At 48.8% G+C, this 20,413-nt stretch overlaps 1 protein-coding gene across 1 annotated transcript in view; it reads left to right on the top strand.

Annotated features, from left to right (window-relative positions):
• Positions 1 to 20,413, top strand: part of EP400 (E1A binding protein p400) — a 106,181-nt gene that overhangs the window by 14,326 nt on the left and 71,442 nt on the right. Inside the window, exons 3-12 of the mRNA XM_012657268.1 lie at positions 6,651 to 6,741; positions 8,035 to 8,142; positions 8,637 to 9,019; positions 11,165 to 11,455; positions 12,302 to 12,487; positions 14,242 to 14,382; positions 14,927 to 15,005; positions 15,898 to 15,947; positions 16,361 to 16,418; positions 19,514 to 19,603. Of these exons, the coding sequence (XP_012512722.1) occupies positions 6,651 to 6,741; positions 8,035 to 8,142; positions 8,637 to 9,019; positions 11,165 to 11,455; positions 12,302 to 12,487; positions 14,242 to 14,382; positions 14,927 to 15,005; positions 15,898 to 15,947; positions 16,361 to 16,418; positions 19,514 to 19,603 (1,477 nt within the window). The remainder of the gene's footprint in view (positions 1 to 6,650; positions 6,742 to 8,034; positions 8,143 to 8,636; positions 9,020 to 11,164; positions 11,456 to 12,301; positions 12,488 to 14,241; positions 14,383 to 14,926; positions 15,006 to 15,897; positions 15,948 to 16,360; positions 16,419 to 19,513; positions 19,604 to 20,413) is intronic.

Raw genomic sequence — 20,413 nt, 5'->3', positions numbered from 1 at the left:
CAAACTCCTGGGCTCAAGCGATCCTCCTGCCTCAGCCTCCCGAGTAGCTGGGACTACGGGCATGCGCCACCGTGCCCGGCTAATTTTTTCTATATTTTTAGTTGTCCAGTTAATTTCTTTCTAATTTTAGTAGAGATGGGGTCTCGCTCTTGCTCAAGCTGGTTTCGAACTCCTGAGCTCAAACAATCCGCCCGCCTCAGCCTCCCAGAATCTCATCCACTTTTGATGAGACTGTGGCTTGTCTAGTCATTTGCGAGCATTTTGCATCATGTGGAAAAGGTGAGCAATGAGCCTTTGGCCCAGCAGTGTGTGCTAGAGGTGTTCGTGCTCTTGTATTCCTGTGCCAGAGCACACGTGTAGTGACGCTCCCGGTGGCACTGTTTGTGAGAGCCCCAGACTGGAAAGAGCCAAAATGTCCCTTGGCCATGGACAGATCAGTGGCTTGTTACATTCACACAGAGGAGGGCTGATCAGAGTGGACCCTGGCCTCACTCGCATCTGTGCGGGTGACTCAGCAGCGCAACGTGGAGGGGCAGAGGTCACAGAGGAACACGAAGGTAGGGCTCCGTTCATGCCACAGTCACGAGCGAGCAAAACCAGAGTTGGGTAGAGTTAAACCCACAGGTGATGACACTGTAGGGAGATGTTTTTTTCCAGCTCTATTGAGGTATAGTTGACAAAGCTGTATATAAGTAAATTGTACAGAGTGATTTGATATAGTGACGTGATTACCATAATTAACGTATCCAGTGGCTCCACTTTTTTTTGGTCAGAAAGGTCACGGTCTCTTTTGGCAAATTCCAAATGTACAATATGCCATTATTAGCTATAGTCACCATGCTGTACATGAGATCTCCAGAACTTACAGCTGAAAGTTGTACCCTTGACTAACGTCTCCCTATTCCCCACTCCCCTGCCCTGGCAACCACCGTTCTGTTCTGTTTCTATTGAGGTCGACTATTTTTTTTTAAGATTCCACATGTGAGCGATACCAGGCAGCACTTGTATTTCTTTCAACTTGCTTCTCTGAGCATAATGCCCTCCAGGTTCGTCTGTGCCGTTGTAAACGGCAGGATTTCCCTTTTTTTAAATTGACTGGAGAATATTCCACTGCGTATGTACAATGTGTACACCTTCTTTATCCAGCCGTCCGTGTGGATCCGTATCCTGGCTGTTGGGGCAGTGCTGCAGTGCACGGGGGCGCAGGAACTTCTCCCGACACTGTTTCATTTCCTTTGGGCGTGTCCTGGGAAATCTGAGAAATGGGATCACTGGGTCGTACGGTAGTTTCATTTTTAATTTTTTGAGGAACCTCCGTGCTGTTTTCCGTGACGGCTGTGTTAACTTACATCCCCCCAGCAGCGCACAGGGTTCCGTAGGGAAATGTTTACCACAGTCTGGTGGTGAGCACCTTAGTGGGCAGGGGTGCATGGAGTTTTCCAGGCATGAGTAATATTTTTATGTTTTATTTTTTTATTTTATGCGATCAGTGCATAGTGATTGCTTTATTATTACCATTTTAAATTGTATGTATGTGTTTTTCTGTTTTCCTTCTCAACATTGTATTATGAAAATTTTCAAACAAAAAGTTGAATGAACTTTTCAGGGAATGATATCCCACTATTTCAGTTCTATGATTAATTTTATTGTGGCTTTAAAGTCACATATGTATCTTTTATAATTTATATGTATAATTCATAATGAATTATAAGACAGAAAGGAAAACCAAGGAGCCTCCATTTCGAGTTACAGATTTTTGAGGCAAATACTAGTGAATGTCTAGGGAAGTAAGAGTTGAAATGAAAAACATATCCTTTCTTTGGGGGAAAAAACTCCATATGAGTTTTATTATTTATAGCCAATTGTAGAATTTTTTTAATTGACTAATTTATATTGACTAGTGAAATTCCAGAAATAAATTCAGAATTCTCTGTATTATATATGTATTAATTTCTATTTCCAAAAGATTTTCAGGTGGTAGTATTGGGAGCAGAGCTGTTGTATACAAAATGTAAACAGACATGTGCACATTTATTTATAAAAGAACCGTTCTAAATTGAGTTTTTTCCAGTCATTTTCCTGTTAGAGAAGATAATTCTCCATAATGCCATCATCCTAACACGATGACATTTTATGTTATGTTACGTATATACCAGGCGAAACAAGTGTATTTACACTTTTTTGTTTTGTTATTTTGTTTAGCAAATATTCTTTTACATTTCATTCGCTTTTAATAGTTCTTAGTGGAACGGCTGCGAATGCGCCAGGAATTGGAGGACTGATTCACTTAGCCATTTCGCTGATTCTGGCCATGTCTTTTATTTAGAAATAATTCTTAGGAGCAGTGTTAGTGAGTTCACGGTGCTCACCATGCACCACTTTGGGTTCAGCTAAAATTGCTGCTAGATGTAGGCACGTGGTCTCAGTTTTGTCGCTGTGGTTTTGCCAGCCCTGGTAAGTATTCTAAGAAGAGTTTAACACATAGTTTCAGGATGAGTTTCGTTATTTGCAAACAACTGTAGGATTTTTATGATAAAGTAATTATACAAATTAAACTCTAGATATAAATCTAGAGTTCTCAGTATTGCAGGTATTACTAATATTTTCTCTCTGTTTCCAAAAGGTTCTGGGGTAGTATTATTGAGTACAGTTATTGTATATATAATAATACTGATATTATTATAGTTATTTATATGTTATAAAACTATCCTGATTTGGAGAATTTTCTTCAGTGACTATAATGTTAGAGAAAATGAATAATTATTTATGGTTCTGTGATCCTAACCCAATTATTGGTTTGTTTTTTTTTTGAGGTCTTTAATATTTTATTTTCAATTATGGACAGAACAACTAGGCAGAAGATCAACAAGGAAACAGAGACTTGAACAACACTATAAACCAACTAGACCTGATAAACATTTATGCCGACTGTTGCTTTTTATATTATCTTACACGTGTTCATATTGTTATGTGTACAGTTAAAAGTTTATAGGTATAAAGTGGCATCTTAACTTGTTTTAATATACATACTTTTTGAAAGAGCACAGTTTTTTTGTGCTTTCCTCAGTTGCCCTCTTCCAAGGTTAAATGTGGCAGGACTTCTTTTAGGGTCTTGAGTTAAGAGAGACCCTGGGTCACCTCGTCCCCTCCAGTTACAGGGGTGTCCTTTGAAGGTATTCAGGGAGTACCTGGACTCCGTCCTGCCCTGCCAGTGACCGAGCGCCCAGTCCTGCAAAGGCCGTGGTCCCTGTTAGGTTAAAGTGAGTTTATTTAATTATTTGTTTATTTTAATTGGGCAGAGATTTGCCTTCTAGTAACCACTAACTACTGCTGGTCTCGGTTTCTTCCTCCAGAATAGCGTGAGTCTATTCCTCTTTTAGTGGAGAACGTTCTTTTTTTACTTTTTTCTTTTTTAATGTATTATTAATTTTTTTCATTTTTTTGTTCAATTTTTTTTCTTTTTTCTTTTTTTTTTTTGAGCACATTTCTCAGAACGTATAGGTGGCAAACATTCCTAGTTGTCTTTTCTGTGAACTACACATCTCCACTTCCTTCCACTGCTCTTTTTCTGGTGTAATTTCCAGGATCTCTGTAAATTAGATTAAATCTTCTGTGGACAAACTCCGTTTTGACATAGTCCCTGTTGAAACGGGCACACAGAATTAGATTTCTATTAGAGCATCTCTTTTCTTTGTAGGAATTTTTCTTTCTTTTTAGAAGAGTTATAATTACGGATTTTAGTTAAGATCAAGTTTGTATTTTAAAAATAGTATCTTTACCAATAAAATATTCATGAAGACAGAATACGATGATAATAGAAGTCATTTTGAAAACGGAAGATGGGTGTCCACCCGCCTGGAGGAGCTCCTGTCTCTTCTGCGGGCCACAGTGGCGAGTGCGGTGTGCGCCTCCCGAGTCCCCTGGGAGAGCCGCAGCGCCAACCATGGTGGGGGGAGGGGGAGCATGGGCCTTCCTCCCGTGCCTTTTGGCGAAGTCCGGTTTATCAGTTTTTCATGTGGATATCTAGTTCCAGCACCCTTTGTTGAAAAGACTTTCCGTTCCCCATGGATTTGAATTGCTTTGGAGCCTTTGGAAAATCACGTGGTTGTGTGAGGATGGGTCTGTTCCTTGGCACCGCGTTCCGATCTCTCCATCTGACTGCTGGTCCATGCGCCAGGGCCACGCCGTCCTGTTTTGGGGAGCCTTGGGGGGCGCCTCGAAGTCAGGTCCTTCACTGGGCTCTTCTCTTCCTGTTTTCAAGTTCACTGCCTTTCTCCATCCCTGCACTGCTGTTAAGCCTGCCCAGTGAGTGCTGTATTCCAAATGTTTTATTTTTCAGTTCTAGAATCTCCATTTGGCTCTCTTTAAAAATAGTTTCTGTATTTCTGTCAGGATTTCGTCTTGTCCTTTATTTGTAGAAAAATATATTTTTCTTTATGACCTTGGGCGTACGTATTAAAGGCTCTTTGAAATCCTTGTCAGGAATTCCAGTCGGTGGGTCCTCCTGGGGGTGGTGTCCATCGCTTGTCTGTTAGGATGGCTCCTGTTCTCTTGTTTGTATTTCGGGGTAGTTTTGAATTGGATTTTGGACAGTTGTGAATGACGTGTAGAAACCCTGGGTCCTGTTACGTTCTTCTGAAGAGTAGTGATTGTTTTGCTTTACTAACACTTAGCTAACTTTATTGAGTCGAAGCTGCGAACACTCTGTGGTAGGTGGCACCTGAGGTCTCAGCGTAGTGTTCTGGCCTTGGCGGGGACCCTGTCGGTGTGCGCACGGTATCGGAGTCAGCAGAGATGTGGCAGAGACCAGGGAGAGCACGTGGGGTCTCCTGCTCTCTGTCCTTGCTCTTCAAGCCAGGGGGACTGCGTGTCTCTTCCTGGAGCTGTCACTTCCTTTCCTGTATCGTCTGCCGCCTACCTTTTCATATTTTTTATATTTCGTCTGAAGTACGTTTGGTCTGCTAGGAAGTACTTGGCCATTACTGGAGCCCTTCATCCATTTCTTTTATTAAAAAAATAACTTCTTGTGATTATATAAGTAGTACATGTTCATTGCAGAACATTTGAAAAATCTAGAGAAGTGCACACATATAAATCACGTACCTCTAACCCTGCCCCGAGATGCCATCGTTAACAACACATTGCTTGTTTTCAAACTGTTCCTCTTTCCTTCCTCCCTCTCTTTGTCCGTCTCTCTGTCCCCTTCTCTTTTCTTTCCTCCCCATCTCTGTTAAATGTAAATGGTGTGTCATCGTGCCACACACACCGTTTTGTTGCTTATTTTTCCTTTGAATAACTCTTGCTAAGCCTTTCCTCATGCGAGTGACTCACCCCAGCCTGGTTCGCAGTGGCTGTGTGTGGCTGCAGGACAGTCTCGTCCAGTAGTTACTTTGCTTAGGTGTCTGTGATTTTTTGCATTTAAAATGCCTAAGTAGAGTAGATATAATTGGAATCAATTAAAGAATAATTTGGCAACTAGCGATTGTGATGTACCATCCTCAGCATTTGCTGTGATTGCAAGAACAGTGACCAGATGGAAAAGCGTCAGGGTTAAATCTGTGCTGACCAAGACTTGGCCAGTTTCCATCTTTGTAAAATAACATGCCAGCAGCTTCTCATGTAAACCTTTTTTAAAAGATTTTATTTTTTAGAGCAGTTTTAGGTTCTCAGCAGAGTTGAGAGGAAGGCACAGACATTTCTCCCCCACCCCCACCCGCACGCACGGCCTCCTCCCTGGCCGGCATCCACCACCAGAGCGTCCATTTGTGACGCTTGATGAACCCCCGTCGACACGGCATGATCACCCAGAGACTGTGGTTTACAGTGGGGTTCAGTCCCGGCGGGGTACACTCCGTGGGTTTGGACACACGTGTGATGACATGAACCCACCATTGCAGCACCATGCAGAGCAGCGTCACCACCCTGAGAACCGCCTGTGCTCTGCCTGTTCGTCCTCCTGCCTCCCACCTTGCCACTGGCAACCCCTGACCTTTTTACTGTCTCTCTAGTTTTGCCTTTTCCAGAATGTCGTGGGGTTGGAATCATGTCGCATGTAGCCTTTCAGATCTGCTCTTTCACTTTAAGCATTTAAGTAACATTTATAATTTCACATATCCATAAATCAAGTGGGGTGCTAATTATAGAAATACCGTTTTGAAGATCCAAGTTAGATCGTTATTAATTGGGGTTTCAGTGTCATTTTCCAGTGGGAATACAATTTAACCTTTCTTTTTATTTATGTGCAGTTATGGTAGGCGGTGTGACTGATTAGGTCAGCTAAGCTGTTGTCTCGGAACTGAGACTGATGTTTCCCCAAATTAGCCTTGTGTTGTCTTTCGACATGCAAAGCCAGTCAGTTTCTGAAGGACTGTAGATTTGCATTTATTTGAAATTCCATTTAAAACCAGAATAATACATCTTTTACAAGTCTTTTTCCCCCTTCCGAGGTAAGTTAGAATTTCAAAATATTTATTATACATAAATACTATATAAATACATATTATAAGTGTATATTTAAAGACCTTGGGTAGATAACATCTATTAAAAAGGAATGAGGTCAGTGCTTGGGGTAATTATTGCAGTTTTAGTTTATATTCATTCTTGTAATGCCCTTAAATGATCATCATCTCATGTTTTTCATTCTTTTCCAGCAGCAAGCCCTCGCAGGGAGCCTGGTGGCAGGGGCTGGAGGCGCAGTGGAGACGGACCCATTCAAGAGGCAGCAGGCGGTGCCCCCCGCAGGTACGTCGGCAGCCGTGCCCCCGAAGTCCGCTTCCTCCCGCGGCTATCGTGGGCGGTTGCCGCGTGTTTCTGCAGAGCGAATGCTAAAGAACTTAGTTTTCTTCCTACTTTGAAAGTTTATTTTTCTTTTGGTGATTATCAGCTGAGCAAAATATTTATGTGTTTGTGTGTACAGAAGTTAGAAGTTTTCCAGTGGAACAGGTGTACTCTGTTCTGATGTACCGTGTGTAGGCTCTTCAGTCATCATGATGATTAAATATAAAATCTGCTTTTTAAAGTTGTCATTTTTTAAACTGAATTTTTTCTTCAAATTGTAAACTTAATGCCTTTTCATGTAAAAGATTCAGACACTTAAGGAGGGTGTAACATACGTCCGCCTCTGGTTGGTGCCTGCCCAGGCCCCGGCCGCAGCGTAGCCGCCGCTAATGTTTCGTGCGTTCTCACAGACATCTTCTGTCTGCGCATAGAAATACCCTTCCGAGCCGCGCACCCCATTCTTTGTGAGGGCTGCGCGGTGTTCCGTGGTGCTCGTTCTTCCTCAGTGAGACCCTCGTCAGTGTCCATTTGTTATGGCCACCGTTTTCCATTACAGTCGGCAAAGGATCGAACATCCAGTCTCATGTATTTTTTTCTGCATGTTTTTCATTGTATCTGAAGGAAAAACTCTTAGAAATGAAATTGCCCGGTCAAAGTGCACGTGTAATTGAGCATCGATGGTGCTAAATCGCGCTTTTCATTACCATCCGCAATTCCCGCTCTCACATTTTGATCATTTTATTAAGTATGGATAAATCTTTTAATTTTTGTTCATGTAATGGCTGAAAAGTTTTATCTTTGTTCTGATGTGGGTTTCTTTAGTTTTGAGTAAGGTTGCACAGCATTGTTCCGTGTTTGCTGACCATCTGTGAATCTGCTCTTCTGCTGGCTGTTTGTCCTCTCTGCCTGTTCTGTCTGTCTGGCTGGCTGCGGCCCCACCCGCCCCCCTCCGTGTTCACTGTTAAGTGCTCTCTGAGTGTCGAGTACGTCAGCCTCTGCAACACCCGTTGTAGTGTCGTCTCTCAGGTTGCTGCTCATCCTTTGCCTCTTTATGATGTTTTTTTTTTTATATTGGCAGATTTTTAATGAAAAGAAATTATATTTATCAGCCTTATCCTTCGTGGCTTCTGGATTTTAGTTCATGCATAGAAAGGCCTCCCTGTTCAAAGATTATAAGAACACGTACACATGTTTTTTCTACTACTTTTGTGATTTTATTTTTACATCAAACTCCACCTTTTTTGAAAATTATTCTAGAGCAGTCTAAGAGACCTCGACTTGAAGTGGGTCCTCAAGGGGTAGCTTTCCAGCACCCGGGGGTGAACACAGGAGTCCCTCTCCAGCAGTTAATGCCGACAGCACAAGGTAAGACCTAGCTTTAGAACTGGCTCTTTCAGCACGTAAAGAGGGAGTGTGTAGAGATTGTAAAAACCAGTCCCAAAACTCGTGCAGTGGAGGTAGTATACTGGAAGTGAAGTTTCTAAAATTGGGGTATTTCTCTGAGTCCCAATTGATACCGTGTGAAAAGCCCCCGGAGACCACGTTCGTGTCCCTCTGATGGGAGCCACACATCTCATTGTCACTGTGCTTTTCAGCAGTTTTTACTCCTGTGTTTTTCTTAATTGCTGCTGTCGTAGGGGCACCCTGTGGTTATTTGATACTCGTTTTGCTTGATGCTGACTTGCAGAGGTCAAGTGCCTTTCTTTCCTTTTTGTGTGCTCATGCGTGACACTAGATCTAATAGAACGCTGATTTCCTGTGTGAGTGTATGGTGGGTCTTTGACAATCACTGGGATGTCGTGCGTTCCCTTGTGACTCACTTGGAAATGAGCTCTCTCAGGGTTTTTCTTATTTTGCAGGAGGAATGCCCCCCACCCCTCAGGCCGCGCAGCTCACTGGACAGAAACAGAGTCAGCAGCAGTATGACCCCTCCACGGGGCCTCCCGTGCAGAACGCCGCCAGCCTGCACACCCCGCCGCCGCAGCTGCCCGGAAGGCTGCCCGCAGCCGGTGTCCCTGCCTCGGCCCTTCCCTCCCCGCTGCAGTTGGCTCAGCAGCCACAGGCGGTGGAAGCTCAGTCACAGCTCCACATCCCGGTGAAGACTCAGCAGCCGAACACCCCCGTGCCAGCGCCCCCACCCAGCCAGCCCGCTGCTCCTCCGCAGCCCGCACAGCTGAGCCTCCATGTCCCCACGCCCGGGAAGGCGCAGGTGCAGGCCGCTCAGCTTCCGTCCCTGCCTCAGGTACTCTGGACATTGGTATTTTGTTAGATGTGGGACAGGAAGGAAAAACGGTTTGCAGAGTTGGCTTGCCATCTGTGTATTTGACAGGGTGGTGCACAATATTGTAATTTGTCCATTTTTTTCTTAGCAGTTTGCTCCCCCACTTTAGAACAATTGGTTAATTGAGTAGTTGTAACATAATTTTATTTGGCTCTATAATAATAGTTGTCATTATTAAAATAATGGGAAGCTGCTGCTGTTGCTCTTGGCGCAGGAGCCTGCACCGCTGACCCACACTGGAAGGGCACGTGTCAGTTATCCTTTCAGTCTGCCCAGTAGCTCCCGGGTAGGTGGCGTGGCCTATTTTACCAGTGTGCAGGCGAAGGCTCAGAGATTGGGGGCCTGATCCCAGGCTACGTGGCGGTGCGGTGAGGAGAGCCAGGTGCTAGCTCTGTCCAAGTGCAAAGCCATGCTCCTGACCACCCCTGGGCGTCCTCCATGGGTGCCTTGTGTTCCTTTACTGTACGCTCTGCAGATGTGTGTGAGTCATTCCTCTCCGGCTTGATACACATTCCTGGGATTTAAAATGGCCCTCCCGCTCCACTGATTAATTTTACCCAGGTGTGTTTTTGGAACATACACAGAAAGCTGGTTTTGGTTCCCAAAGAGCAGTGAAATCCGACAGCCTGGGCTGAACCATCTGTTAGCCTCTGCAGGGGAGAGGGGTGTTCAGAGAGTCACCTCTGCCCATCGTTCGACTCACATCAGCGTGTGGCAGAGCCGCTTCAGAAACCTCCCTGGCCCCTCGCCCTCCCTCATCAACAGGGGAGTTCCTCGGTGGGCTTTGAGTTCAAGTTCTGTATGATTATTTGAGATTTAAGGCAAAGTCTGGAGTATATGATGATAAAAGAATAATAATCAATATTAGCTATCACTTACTGGTCACCTCTGTGAGCTGAGGTGTCAGGCACTGTGATGAGGAATTTATTGGCATTATTTTATTTTTTCTACCTAGCAAACCTGTGAGGTGGAATCTTTATTATCCCCATTTTATGGATGGAAAAAACTGAGGCGAGAACAGACAGTAGCTGGAGGGCTGTGACGGGCCCCGGGTCGAGGTTGGAGCCTTGCGTGCAGGTCTGCGTGGCAGCTTTGCGCACACCCAGGGCAGCTGAGCCGCCCTCAGCACCTCAGGCCGTTGCTTGTTTTAGACTTTCGTGGAAGTGATTCTTTTTCCAGCACTTTCTCTCATTGACTTACAGCAGCTCTGTGGTTTTCTTAGATTAATTTACCTACCTGTGTTGTTGAAAAGAGCAGCCGTGGAAAATGGTTTTAGAGAAGCTCTTTACGAAGTTTTCAGGAATGTGTTACCTGTGAGTCAGGCAGGGGGTGGCAGACCTCCCATCAAGGGCCAGGTAGTGAATGTCCCGCTCTGCGGTGCGCAGTGCCTGTCGAGGGAGTGAGACGCAGCCGCAGAGAACACGTGAGTGAACGGGCACAGCCGCGCTCCAGCGAAAGCTAATTTCCAAACCGTGTGGCCCAGGTTCCCGACCCCTGAGGCGGGGGACGAGCAAGATGCAGTGACTTGGAGAGAGGAGTTCTAGCTGTGCCTTCTCTCTGCGTCAGGTGATGACGACCGTGGGTGCTGGTCGGCACCCAGCCCTCCCGTTCCGGCTGCGCCTCCCTGCTCTCCGCCCCTCCCTCCCTGTGGGGTTCCCCGTGGGTTCCAGTCTTTGGTCCCGGCGTTGTAGGAGGATTGCCGCCCTTAAAGCCTGCCTGTGATGAGAGGCGCGCGGAACTTGTTCGCCCTTCAGAGAGAAGGTGCTGGATGAGCACTGGGTATTTTTCAATTAGGAAAAAGCTCACACAATTAAAAGTTAGAAAGTCTAAAAATAGAGAAAAAGCAAAAAAAAGAAAACACGTGCGCTCTAAGACACGAAGACTGTGTGTACAGAGATCTTGTTTGGTTTTGTGGAAAGAAAACGATGTTGTGCTTTTGTAGACAGAGTCTGGCGTGTGGCTTTCCTTGTGGCTCGAGGGTGGTGCCGGCCGGTGCTGCAGAGGGGGCCCTGGCCGCACGTGTCCCTGGGGGTGTGAGCGCTCTGGCACCGGGTCCTGCCCTGGAGCCCTGTCCTGACCCCGCCCCGCTTGTCATCTGCCTGCTAGACGGTGACGACAAGGCCACCTGCGGACCCTGCCCCGCCCTGCCCGCGGTCTCTGCCCGCCTCTTCTACCTCAGCCCTGGCGCCTGCGAGCGGCTCGGGCCCGGGACCCTTGCCTGCCCGCTCCTCTCCCGTGAGCAGACCCTCCTCAGCGGCCAGCAAGGCTCTCTCTCCAGTCTCCTCCCGGGCGCCAGGGGTGGCGGCATCGGCCCCCCCGAAACCACAGAGCCCTGCGCAGAGTGCCACCTCCTCCCAGGACGGCGCCCAGGACAAGCTGGCGGAGCAGATAGCGCTGGTAAGCATGCCGAAGAGAGTCACAGACGTGCTCCGTTTGGTGAAGCACGTTTGACTGTAATTTGTAGGAACGTGATGGTTTAAAGCTGAACGCCTGAGAGTAAGGACGAGCGAACGTGGTTTGTGATCAGTAGAAACAGCATTAAAACCACGCGGTTTAGCCCCATGTGGTGGAAGCAGACTCCTGTGGAGAAAGTCCGCTTTCTCGAGACACAGTTAGCAGTCTGGGTGGCGCTGCCTTCGTAGCAGGCCCTGGCCCAGGGCAGGACAGGCGAGCGTGTGTAGCAGTCGGGCTGGGAGTTCGGGCCGCGAGGCCCCCGCATCCCCAGGCCTGTCCCCTGTCTTCCAGAGCCACTGCCCGGCACTTAGCATTCATTTGTTCAGCTTCATCAGGGGACCAAAAAGAAACATATGTCACTACAGTCAGATGTCATGCTCCGATGCGCCTCATTGTGCAGCTTTTCCATAACGATCCGCGGGCAGCTGCTCGTTTCGTCTGCTCTCCTCCCGTGTTGTTTGGAAGCCAATTCCGGGCATCATATGTTTCCTCGTATAGACTGTGCTATAAACATCGTCCTTACATTTCATGGTTAGAGGTGGGGTGGGACTGTCGCTCCGGCTTCTAAGGCTTCTGGGAGAGTCGCATGCTCTTTCCTCTGTGCTCTCCGAGCACCGTGACCTCCTGTCCGAGTATAGTCTTTGTTACTGAACCGTGACCTCCGTGAGCTCACTCCCCTCGGCATCTAGCCGAGTGTTGCTCACAGTGGCGTTTCACGCATGGGGGTCTGACTTGTGGGTGCACACAGTCGGCACGTGCTGACCCTGCTCCCCTGTATGCTGCTTACAGGAGAACCAGGTCCACCAGCGCATAGCGGATTTAAGGAAAGAAGGTCTGTGGTCCCTGAGGCGGCTGCCGAAGCTGCAGGAGGCCCCGCGCCCCAAATCCCACTGGGACTACCTGCTGGAGGAGGCGCAGTGGATGGCCACGGACTTCGCCCAGGAGCGCAGGTGGAAGGTGGCCGCCGCCAAGAAGGTGGGTTTGCCGTGCAGGCAGCCTCTGTCCTGCATCTGCTGATGGTGGCTGGAGTTCGAATGCTGCAGGTGGGTGGGCCTGCAGACCAGCTCTCTGGAGGCTTTTGACTCTGGGTGTGTGGGAGCAACGCGTCCCTGCTGCCTGGAGAGTAACCGTGCCGGGTGACTGACCTGGGACAGGAGCAGGTGGGTCCCCCCTGCAGCTCTGGTGAGGGATTCGGGTTCCGTTTCTTGCCAGGCCTGCCTGGCAGGTAGGAAGGATCAGGACTGGCCAGGGCTGAGCAGGCTGAGAGTGAGGAGGAGGCAGGAGTTGGTACAGGGCAGCGGGGGGCCGTTTCCCGGCCTTCCTGCCCGCCCACCGCCAGCCTGCCCTTCCCTGCCGGGGCTCTGGTCTGGCTCTTTCCAGTTCTGCTCGAGCATTCGTTTGCTCCTTTCTGTTCCCTGCACAGGCATAGTCCTTGGGGGGACTCTGAAGTCCCACTGCTAACACTAGCAAGGAAGAACACGTGACAGGTTCTAGGACGCTCAGGCCTCGGAGTGGGAGCAGCTGTCCTTTCCGTGTGGGAACAGCCACGAGCCCTTGTCACCATGTCACTGCCTGTGTGGGGGGCCCTCGGCTCGCTCTTCATGTTTCCTATACTCTGAAGACTGTGGGTCGACCCTTTGTCCCCTGTCCTGCCTGCTTCGCTCCCCTGAATCTCCCCTCATTGTCCCCGTTGAGGTGGTAGAGAAAAGCCGACACCACACAGGGGAGCAGTGGGTTCAGAGTATAGGGTCTTGAGTCCGATTCATGGGCATTTCAGGAAAAGCTCGATTGTTCTGTAAGCCTTTCCTTTTCCACACGGGAGATGGTCCTGGACATGTGGACACTGGGCTGGACGGGGTGGGAGGCCGGGCATGGGGCAGCGGGCTGGTTGCTGGGGGTGGGGTGGGCACTGGCGGGGCTGGGGCTGAGGAGCAGCTGGGCACCGCGGGATGCAGGCTGGGGCCTGCTCTGGACGCCGAGTGGTCGCCTGCAGCAAGACCTGCCCTCCCATGCCTGCCTCTTCTCGCTGGGCTTGCAGGGAGCACGCGGTTGCCCGCCCAGGCGAGAGCATGTGTCCAGGATGGTGAGACCCATCAGGGGGTGCGTGCGGGTGCCACATGCGGTGCCCCCGAAGTTGAGCACATTTCTGCTCCTAGAATTGGGCTGGGGCAGCAGAGATTGTGTGCTCAGGGCTCTGCCGACGTTCTCATTTTAATTTACTTTTCACTATTTCTTTGAGGTTCTGCTTGTGGGTATGTAAAGAGTATAAACTTCCGGAAAGCAGTTTTGCAATTTTAAGCAAAAGTCTTAAAAATGTGAATTATCCTAATCCAACAATTTTTATGCTTAGGAATTAAATAAATTTTGCAGCATTCATGAAATGAAATACTGTTTAGTCCACTAAAACTGGTGGTGATGAATGTTTATTGGATGGAAAGATGTTAATCATATATTAAATGGGAAAGGAAGATTGTAGCATACTTGCTATTTCATTTTTTGAGAATAATGTATGTGTCAGTAACATAACACGTTGTAGAAAAATCAAGCACAATGTTGATGGTGATTTTTGCTTATATTGTTTCTCCTGGTGCACTCTAAGAGCATATGAGGGTGTGTCTGACAGTGAATTATATGTAATTTTAGGCTGAGAAGATTTTAAAAAAACTTTATACTTTTTTCTTAGCATGACATAAAGTACGACATAAAATTCTTGCACTTTTATTTACTAGCTGGTTAGGACCGTAGCACGCCATCATGAAGAAAAGAAGCTTCGTGAGGAAAGAGGAAAGAAAGAAGAACAGAACAGATTAAGACGGATAGCTGCCTCAACTGCTCGAGAGATAGAATATTTTTGGTCAAATATTGAACAGGTAAATTCTGCAGTTTTAATGGGGTCATAAAAATCAGCTGGTCTCCGAGCTGGAGAGGTTCGAGGCAGATTGCGCAGGCACAGTCGTTTAGGAGGGTCATGGACGTGAGGCCTCGGGCCCCATCTGTACCTTCCTGGGCCGTTAGATCTTTATAAGGTTCGAGATACACCGGTTTTTACCTTACGGTCGCCTGTCACGTGCTTGGAGACGTGTGAGAGCCGTGGTCGGGGCCTTCAGGTCCTTTGTCGTATTTGTGCGAGTCTCTGGAGGCGGCTCATCTCCAGATTGCCTGCTCCCTCGCTGCTCACTCACTCCTTTTGTAAAATTTTAATTCTTATCTCACCACCTAATAGAATTTGGGCAGGATGTAGTTAGATACAAGATAAATGAAAAAGAACCAAACTGAAAATTTCTTATTGAAGTAATTTGAAATGAAATAGGACAACCATGCTTTTAGACTATGAGTTTTAATGTTTTTCTATGCAGTGCTTTTATAATTTGCATCCTTAATAACATGTTCATTTCTTTAACTCTTTGTATTTAGGTTGTGGAAATAAAACTACAAGTAGAATTAGAAGAAAAAAGAAAAAAGGCCTTAAATTTACAGAAAGTTTCCAGGAGAGGTATGATACTTTAAAAAAAGCCTTAACATTTTCTGAATTGTACTTGGTTCAGCTTCTCTGCTTACCAGGCAGCTTCCTGGCATCACAGCTGACCGTGGAGCCTGCCCTGGAGGGCGCTTGTGAGCAGCTGGTCTGCCTGATTAGGCCCTTTCTCTTCGTACAGCCCTTCTAGTTTACATCCCAGTTCTTTTGAGATGTGCTAGTGTGAGTCAGAACCCCCAAGTTGATCACCTCTGGGATACTCAGAATTGAGGTTCTGAGCTGACGCCCTGAATTCAGTCCCTGGACAGTGAGTGAACTCACTGAGACATCTGCCACGCAAGAGATCCCCTGGGCAGCTTCCTGTGCGGGGTGTTCGAATGGTTCTTCCTTTAGCTATTTCTGCGATAGCTGTCTCCACTTACTGGACACCGTGGTGGATGCCAGGCACCGATGGAGGCAGCATTCACTGTCTCGTTGGATTCTCAGGATGTCCCTGGGAGGGGTGGGCATAAGGCTGTTATTGATGAGGAAACTGAGGGTGAGGTGGCCAGTGCTGAAAGTCACAGAATATAAAATAATAAAAACTATTGCCAGCTGGGCACAGTGGTGTATATCTGTAGTCTCAGCTACTCTGGAGGCTGAGACAGGAGGATCGTTTGAGCCCAGGAGTTTGCGTCCAGCCTGGGCAACATAGCAAGACCTTGTCTCTGAAAAACAAAACAAAAGAAAAACCCCAAAACCACTGCCTTGGATCACTAGGGGGAGGAGACAGAACTTGTTTCCTGTCTTTCCTTGCCCGTAGGCGGTGGCAGCAGGACGTGACTTAGATGAGCAGAGATGCCCTGCTGATTGTGAAGAGTGTCATCTCCACAGCTTTAGTGAAAACTAATCATGTATTTTTTCTCTTTAGGAAAAGAGTTGAGACCTAAAGGATTTGATGCATTACCAGAAAATTTTCTGGTAAGTTCAGGATGATTATCGTACTCTATAAGAAAGAATGGAGGCAACGTGAATAAAGTACAATGCTCTAATAAAATAGAGCTACTTGTTTTCCTGTGGAGAAATGTGTAGGTTATGGATATCATTCCCTTTCGTTATGAGATGAGTCTACTTTGAAAGTGAGCTGGAACTGTATAGCTTTAGTGTCACCTGGGTGTTAATTCAGCGATTCGGGAAGACACAGCTGCTGAACGCAGCGATTGTAGACTCACGTCCTTACCCCGCCAGTGCCCTGAGTGGAGGCTGGGGAGGGCCCGGCAGGCTTGCCCCGGGGCTCCCTCTGTGCTGCGGGCAAATGTCCTAACAGACGTTTCTGGCTCGGTTTCCCATCCTGTCTGTTTCGATCTCATGTTCGTGATTTTTCTGTGTTTCAGGATTCAGGAATGTCTGGAAGAAAAAGAAAAGCTAGCACGTCTCTGACTGACGACGAAGGTCTGTTCCCCTCCCCTTGGTGCTGTCTTTACTGTCTGCAGGGCTCTCGCTGCCCTCGCACTTGGGATGCTCACTCGGTGCTGCCGGAACCTCGGAGCTGCGGTGACTTTGGCTTTAGTCTTGTCATTTTAAACCAGTCGGAAAGTTTAACCTTGGTGTTTATCCAGACTTCTCTCAGTGCAGGGCACTTTTTAGTGTCTCTAGAGGACTTGGGATGTTTTCTGGAGCAGCATGATGTATCTGCTTTTGTGAGGTTTGGGAATCAGGCGTGTCTTTGCAAGCGTTGGGGCCACGCTCGGTGGTGCTGCTCCGGGTCTGTTCCTGCCCTGAGGGCCGCCCTGGTGGTCGGGTGGTGGCCCGTGGTCGCCAGGCCCGGCTTGTCAGGAGAAGCTCTCGTGAATTTTAGGTGTTGGTGCCTTATTTGGATGAGAACAGACGCATGACCACTGGGTGTGTGTGAGCTGGGGACAGCCTGTGGCCGTCAGCTTATGACCTGTTTCCAGACCCATGTGCACTGTGGTGCAGCAGTGTCAGGGCTGGGTCCTGGGCCCAGGGACAGAGGAAGGACGGGAGCAGCGTGTCGGAGGACACTTGTGTGACACTGTGGTGGTGCCGCTCAGGTGCCGGGGAGGCCTGCGCTTTCCCTGGCAGCTCTTCGGCCAGCATCAGGGTGGGGTTACTGGCTTGGTTTGGCAAAGTGTAGTAACTTGTCCCGATGCTGAAGGGTTGATGTTGCAGTGTGTATCGATTCTTATTTGGAAGTCAGGGGGAGTTTGGCCAGATTGTTGGCATGAAACTCTGTCAGGATTAAGTTTTGCCGTACATGACAGGAGAAATAAAATATCAGTAACAGTGGCTCAGATGAGCTAGAAGCCTGGGGGTACCCAGCCCGGCACGATGGCGTCTTCGTGGTGTTCTCAGGGGCCCCTGCTTCTCCTGTCTGTTAGCTCCTCCATCCTGGCACCCAGTCTCCTTGTTCAGCTACTGTCCTGGGCAGCGGCTCCTGCAGCTACTCTCCAAGGCGAGGGCGAGTCAGAGGAGCAGCGGTGTGACCCAGCAGTGCTTCTCCCTGCCGTCCCTGGCCAGCTGCTGCCCTGGGGAGGCTGGGGTGTGTGACTCAAGCAGTGGGCTTGGGGGAAGTGGAGAGTAGATGCTGTGGGGCAGCTTGCAGTCTTGGCCACGCACATGATTGGAAATGATTTTCTTTGTAGGTATTTAAGTGGCCAGGGAACACCTGAGGGGGTGAATTAGTTTGGCGAAGTTGGAGGCTCAGTAGTAACTGCTTTGCGTGATGTGCGTGGGGTAGTGTTGTCCGTCTAGCTTGTTTCGGGGGAGATTGCAGTCTTTTCTCTCCTGACACTGTGGGATTTATATTCTGTTGATCTCTGGGTCTTTACAGTACAGTTTATACCTTTAAGCTGTGAAGCTGAGCAGCCCCGTCCCCTTCTCTGTCTTCCCCCAAACACACATCGTCCTGTAAAGGGTTAGCATAGACTGTAGCAGCTAACGCACCACACGCAGAGCAGTTTAGATTGACCCCTGGAGTGAGGGGCCGAGGCGCATCCCCCACGCGGGGTGCTCGTGTGCCCTCGGTGTGCTGCGCCCTGGGGGCTGGTGCCAGAATTCCCGGTGACATCCTCCGGCGCTTGTGGATGAATTTAACGCCGACCTTTTAGGCGACAGCAGCAACACAGTGGAATGCGATAGATTTGTCTGTTTCTTGTCATCTGGAAAATAATTAGGTCGTTTTCCACGAGGAACTCTTTCTCCCTGTGCTGGGCTCTGGGAGCTGTTGCTGGGTGTGTGCAGATGCACCTCTCCCCTGTCACATTCTCCCACGTTCCCAGGAGCAAGGTTACGTGCAGTCGTGCGTCACGTAATGAGGGCGATGTTCTGGGAAACACGCCGTTAGGCGCTGGTCCTTACACAAACCTGGGTGGTACGGTCTACTGTATACCTAAGCTGTGCGACACAGCCCACTGCTGCGAGGCTGGAGACCTGCGCAGCATGTACTGTCGGCTGCTGTGACGGTGGTGAGTGAGCGTGTGTCTGAACATAGAAAGGCGCAGTGAAATACAGCGCGGCAGTCTGATGGCACCACTGTCGTATGTATGGTCCGTTGTTATGTCTCCCGTGACTGTATTGAAACATATTTAGCTTGTTTGACGCTCATTTAAGGTTTAAAGATGTCTTAGCGTAACTCAGAAAAACACATTAACCACCCTGCCTCCTCTTGACTGCTCCTTTCCAAAGCTCTCCTCTCTGGAAGCCGTGGGATCAGAGGGGCGGAGGCCTTTTCAGGGGAAGGGAGGGCTGGCCCTGCCCCTCACTGCCAGGGCGTGGAGACAGTCGGGCGTGGGAGCCTTCGGGGCTCCAGGGTCTTATGTGGTTGGGGTTGGGTGTCTTGGGCCACCCAGTGGGCGGCGGGCGTCTTGCCATGAAGGAGTGAGGAGCTCGACTGGACGCTAGCGGTGTTGGGCTGTCTGTCAGGGAAGGGGAGCAGGGACTGGGCGGGGCGAGTATTGGTGGGAGGAGCCAGTGAGAGGGAGAGAAGGTGCAGTTCACCTGGCCAGGCCCCAGGTGGAGAGGGCGTCCGTCGGCAGGAGTTTGATGCTGGGTTGCTGGTAGATTCTCCTTTCTCCACCAAGAGCCAAGACCTGTATTGCGAGTCATGTTGGAGGTTCTGGGTTGGAGGTCTGAGGAGAGGGCGCTGGTGGTGGGCTGTGGTCGTGGAGGGCAGGAGAGCCGGGGTGCGTGTGGGTCGGGCGGGGTGAGTCCACGGTGGTCCTGAGCAGCACGCTGGTAGGTTTTCTGTGGTGGGGCTCACGGGCGGGTGGAGAGTAACATGGCTCTGTGTGTGGGTCTGTTGTGTATCGAAAAGCCAGGGCCGTAACCCAGAGCCCGAATGGAAGGGGAAATGTGGTCTCAGTTTCCTGCTCATTTAATTAAACTGTCATTTCCAGATGTAACCTGAGATAGTTAAAGACTCAGTTTTAGTGTCTTCAGGTAACTCACAGCTGCGAAGCTGTGCCGTGCGTAGTCACTGGACGGAGGCCGGTTGCTTCCCTCGCTGATGTCTGTGGTACCCGTTTCAGTGGAGGACGAAGAGGAGACCATCGAGGAGGAGGAAGCCAGCGAAGGGGCCGTGGACCACCAGGCAGAGCTCTCTAATTTAGCCAAAGAAGGTAGGCTGTCAGCATCTTACTAAAAACTGCTTTTGCTAAGCATGAAGTAGATGTAAAAAAATTTTAAAATGATATGTCAGACATAAATAACAACCTGTCAGGCACTGGTGTGGCCAGTAGCACTGCCCAGGTGGAGAACCGCAGTCCCCACGTCCCTCCTGCTGCCGATATCCTCTACCCGGGAGGTGACGGCTGCCTGGATCGCGTGTTGCCCACCCCCCTCTCTCCCTGCTGCCTGCGCACATCTCCCTGGTGTCAGAGCTCCATATGGACGGAGTCAAACTGCAGGTTTACGGCTCACCCGTTCCACTTGGCCGTTATGTTCTGAGTTCCCGTCCCATTGTTGTGTGGTGTTGTGTTTGTGTTAATTTTCTCTGCCACACAGTAGTCCCTATGTAAAGATGTCACCAGTTACTTTTGTGCCGTCATCGGGTAGTGGGCTTGTTCCCTGTACTTGCCCTTAGGGCCGTGCTGCCATGAGCTATGCCCCAGGCCGGGTGCACGAGGGACTCTGTGTTTGCTGAGGAGTAGGAGAGCAGGGCTGGGGGTATGTCGGACTTCACCAAACATTGTCAGCTCTTTTAGGGTGGGTGTGCTGAGCTCCACGTCTCAGGAACACTTCCTTCTGTTTCCTTGGAAGTTTTTGCCAGACTGGTGACAGGTGGTATGTCCTTGTGGTTTTAAGTTGATTTTCTCTGATAATTAACGAGGTGGAGCATCTTTTTGTGTTTCTTCCTTTGTCTTTTGCTCGTTTGATATTGGGTTTTCTTTTCCTTACCAACTTGTGGGTGTTTTTTATATGCTCTGGAT

The sequence above is a fragment of the Propithecus coquereli genome, unplaced genomic scaffold, assembly GCF_000956105.1.
Source record: "Propithecus coquereli isolate 6110/MARCELLA unplaced genomic scaffold, Pcoq_1.0 Scaffold535, whole genome shotgun sequence".
NCBI classification, from domain to species: Eukaryota; Metazoa; Chordata; class Mammalia; order Primates; family Indriidae; genus Propithecus; species Propithecus coquereli.
This window is presented reverse-complemented; position numbering and strand designations above follow the sequence as displayed.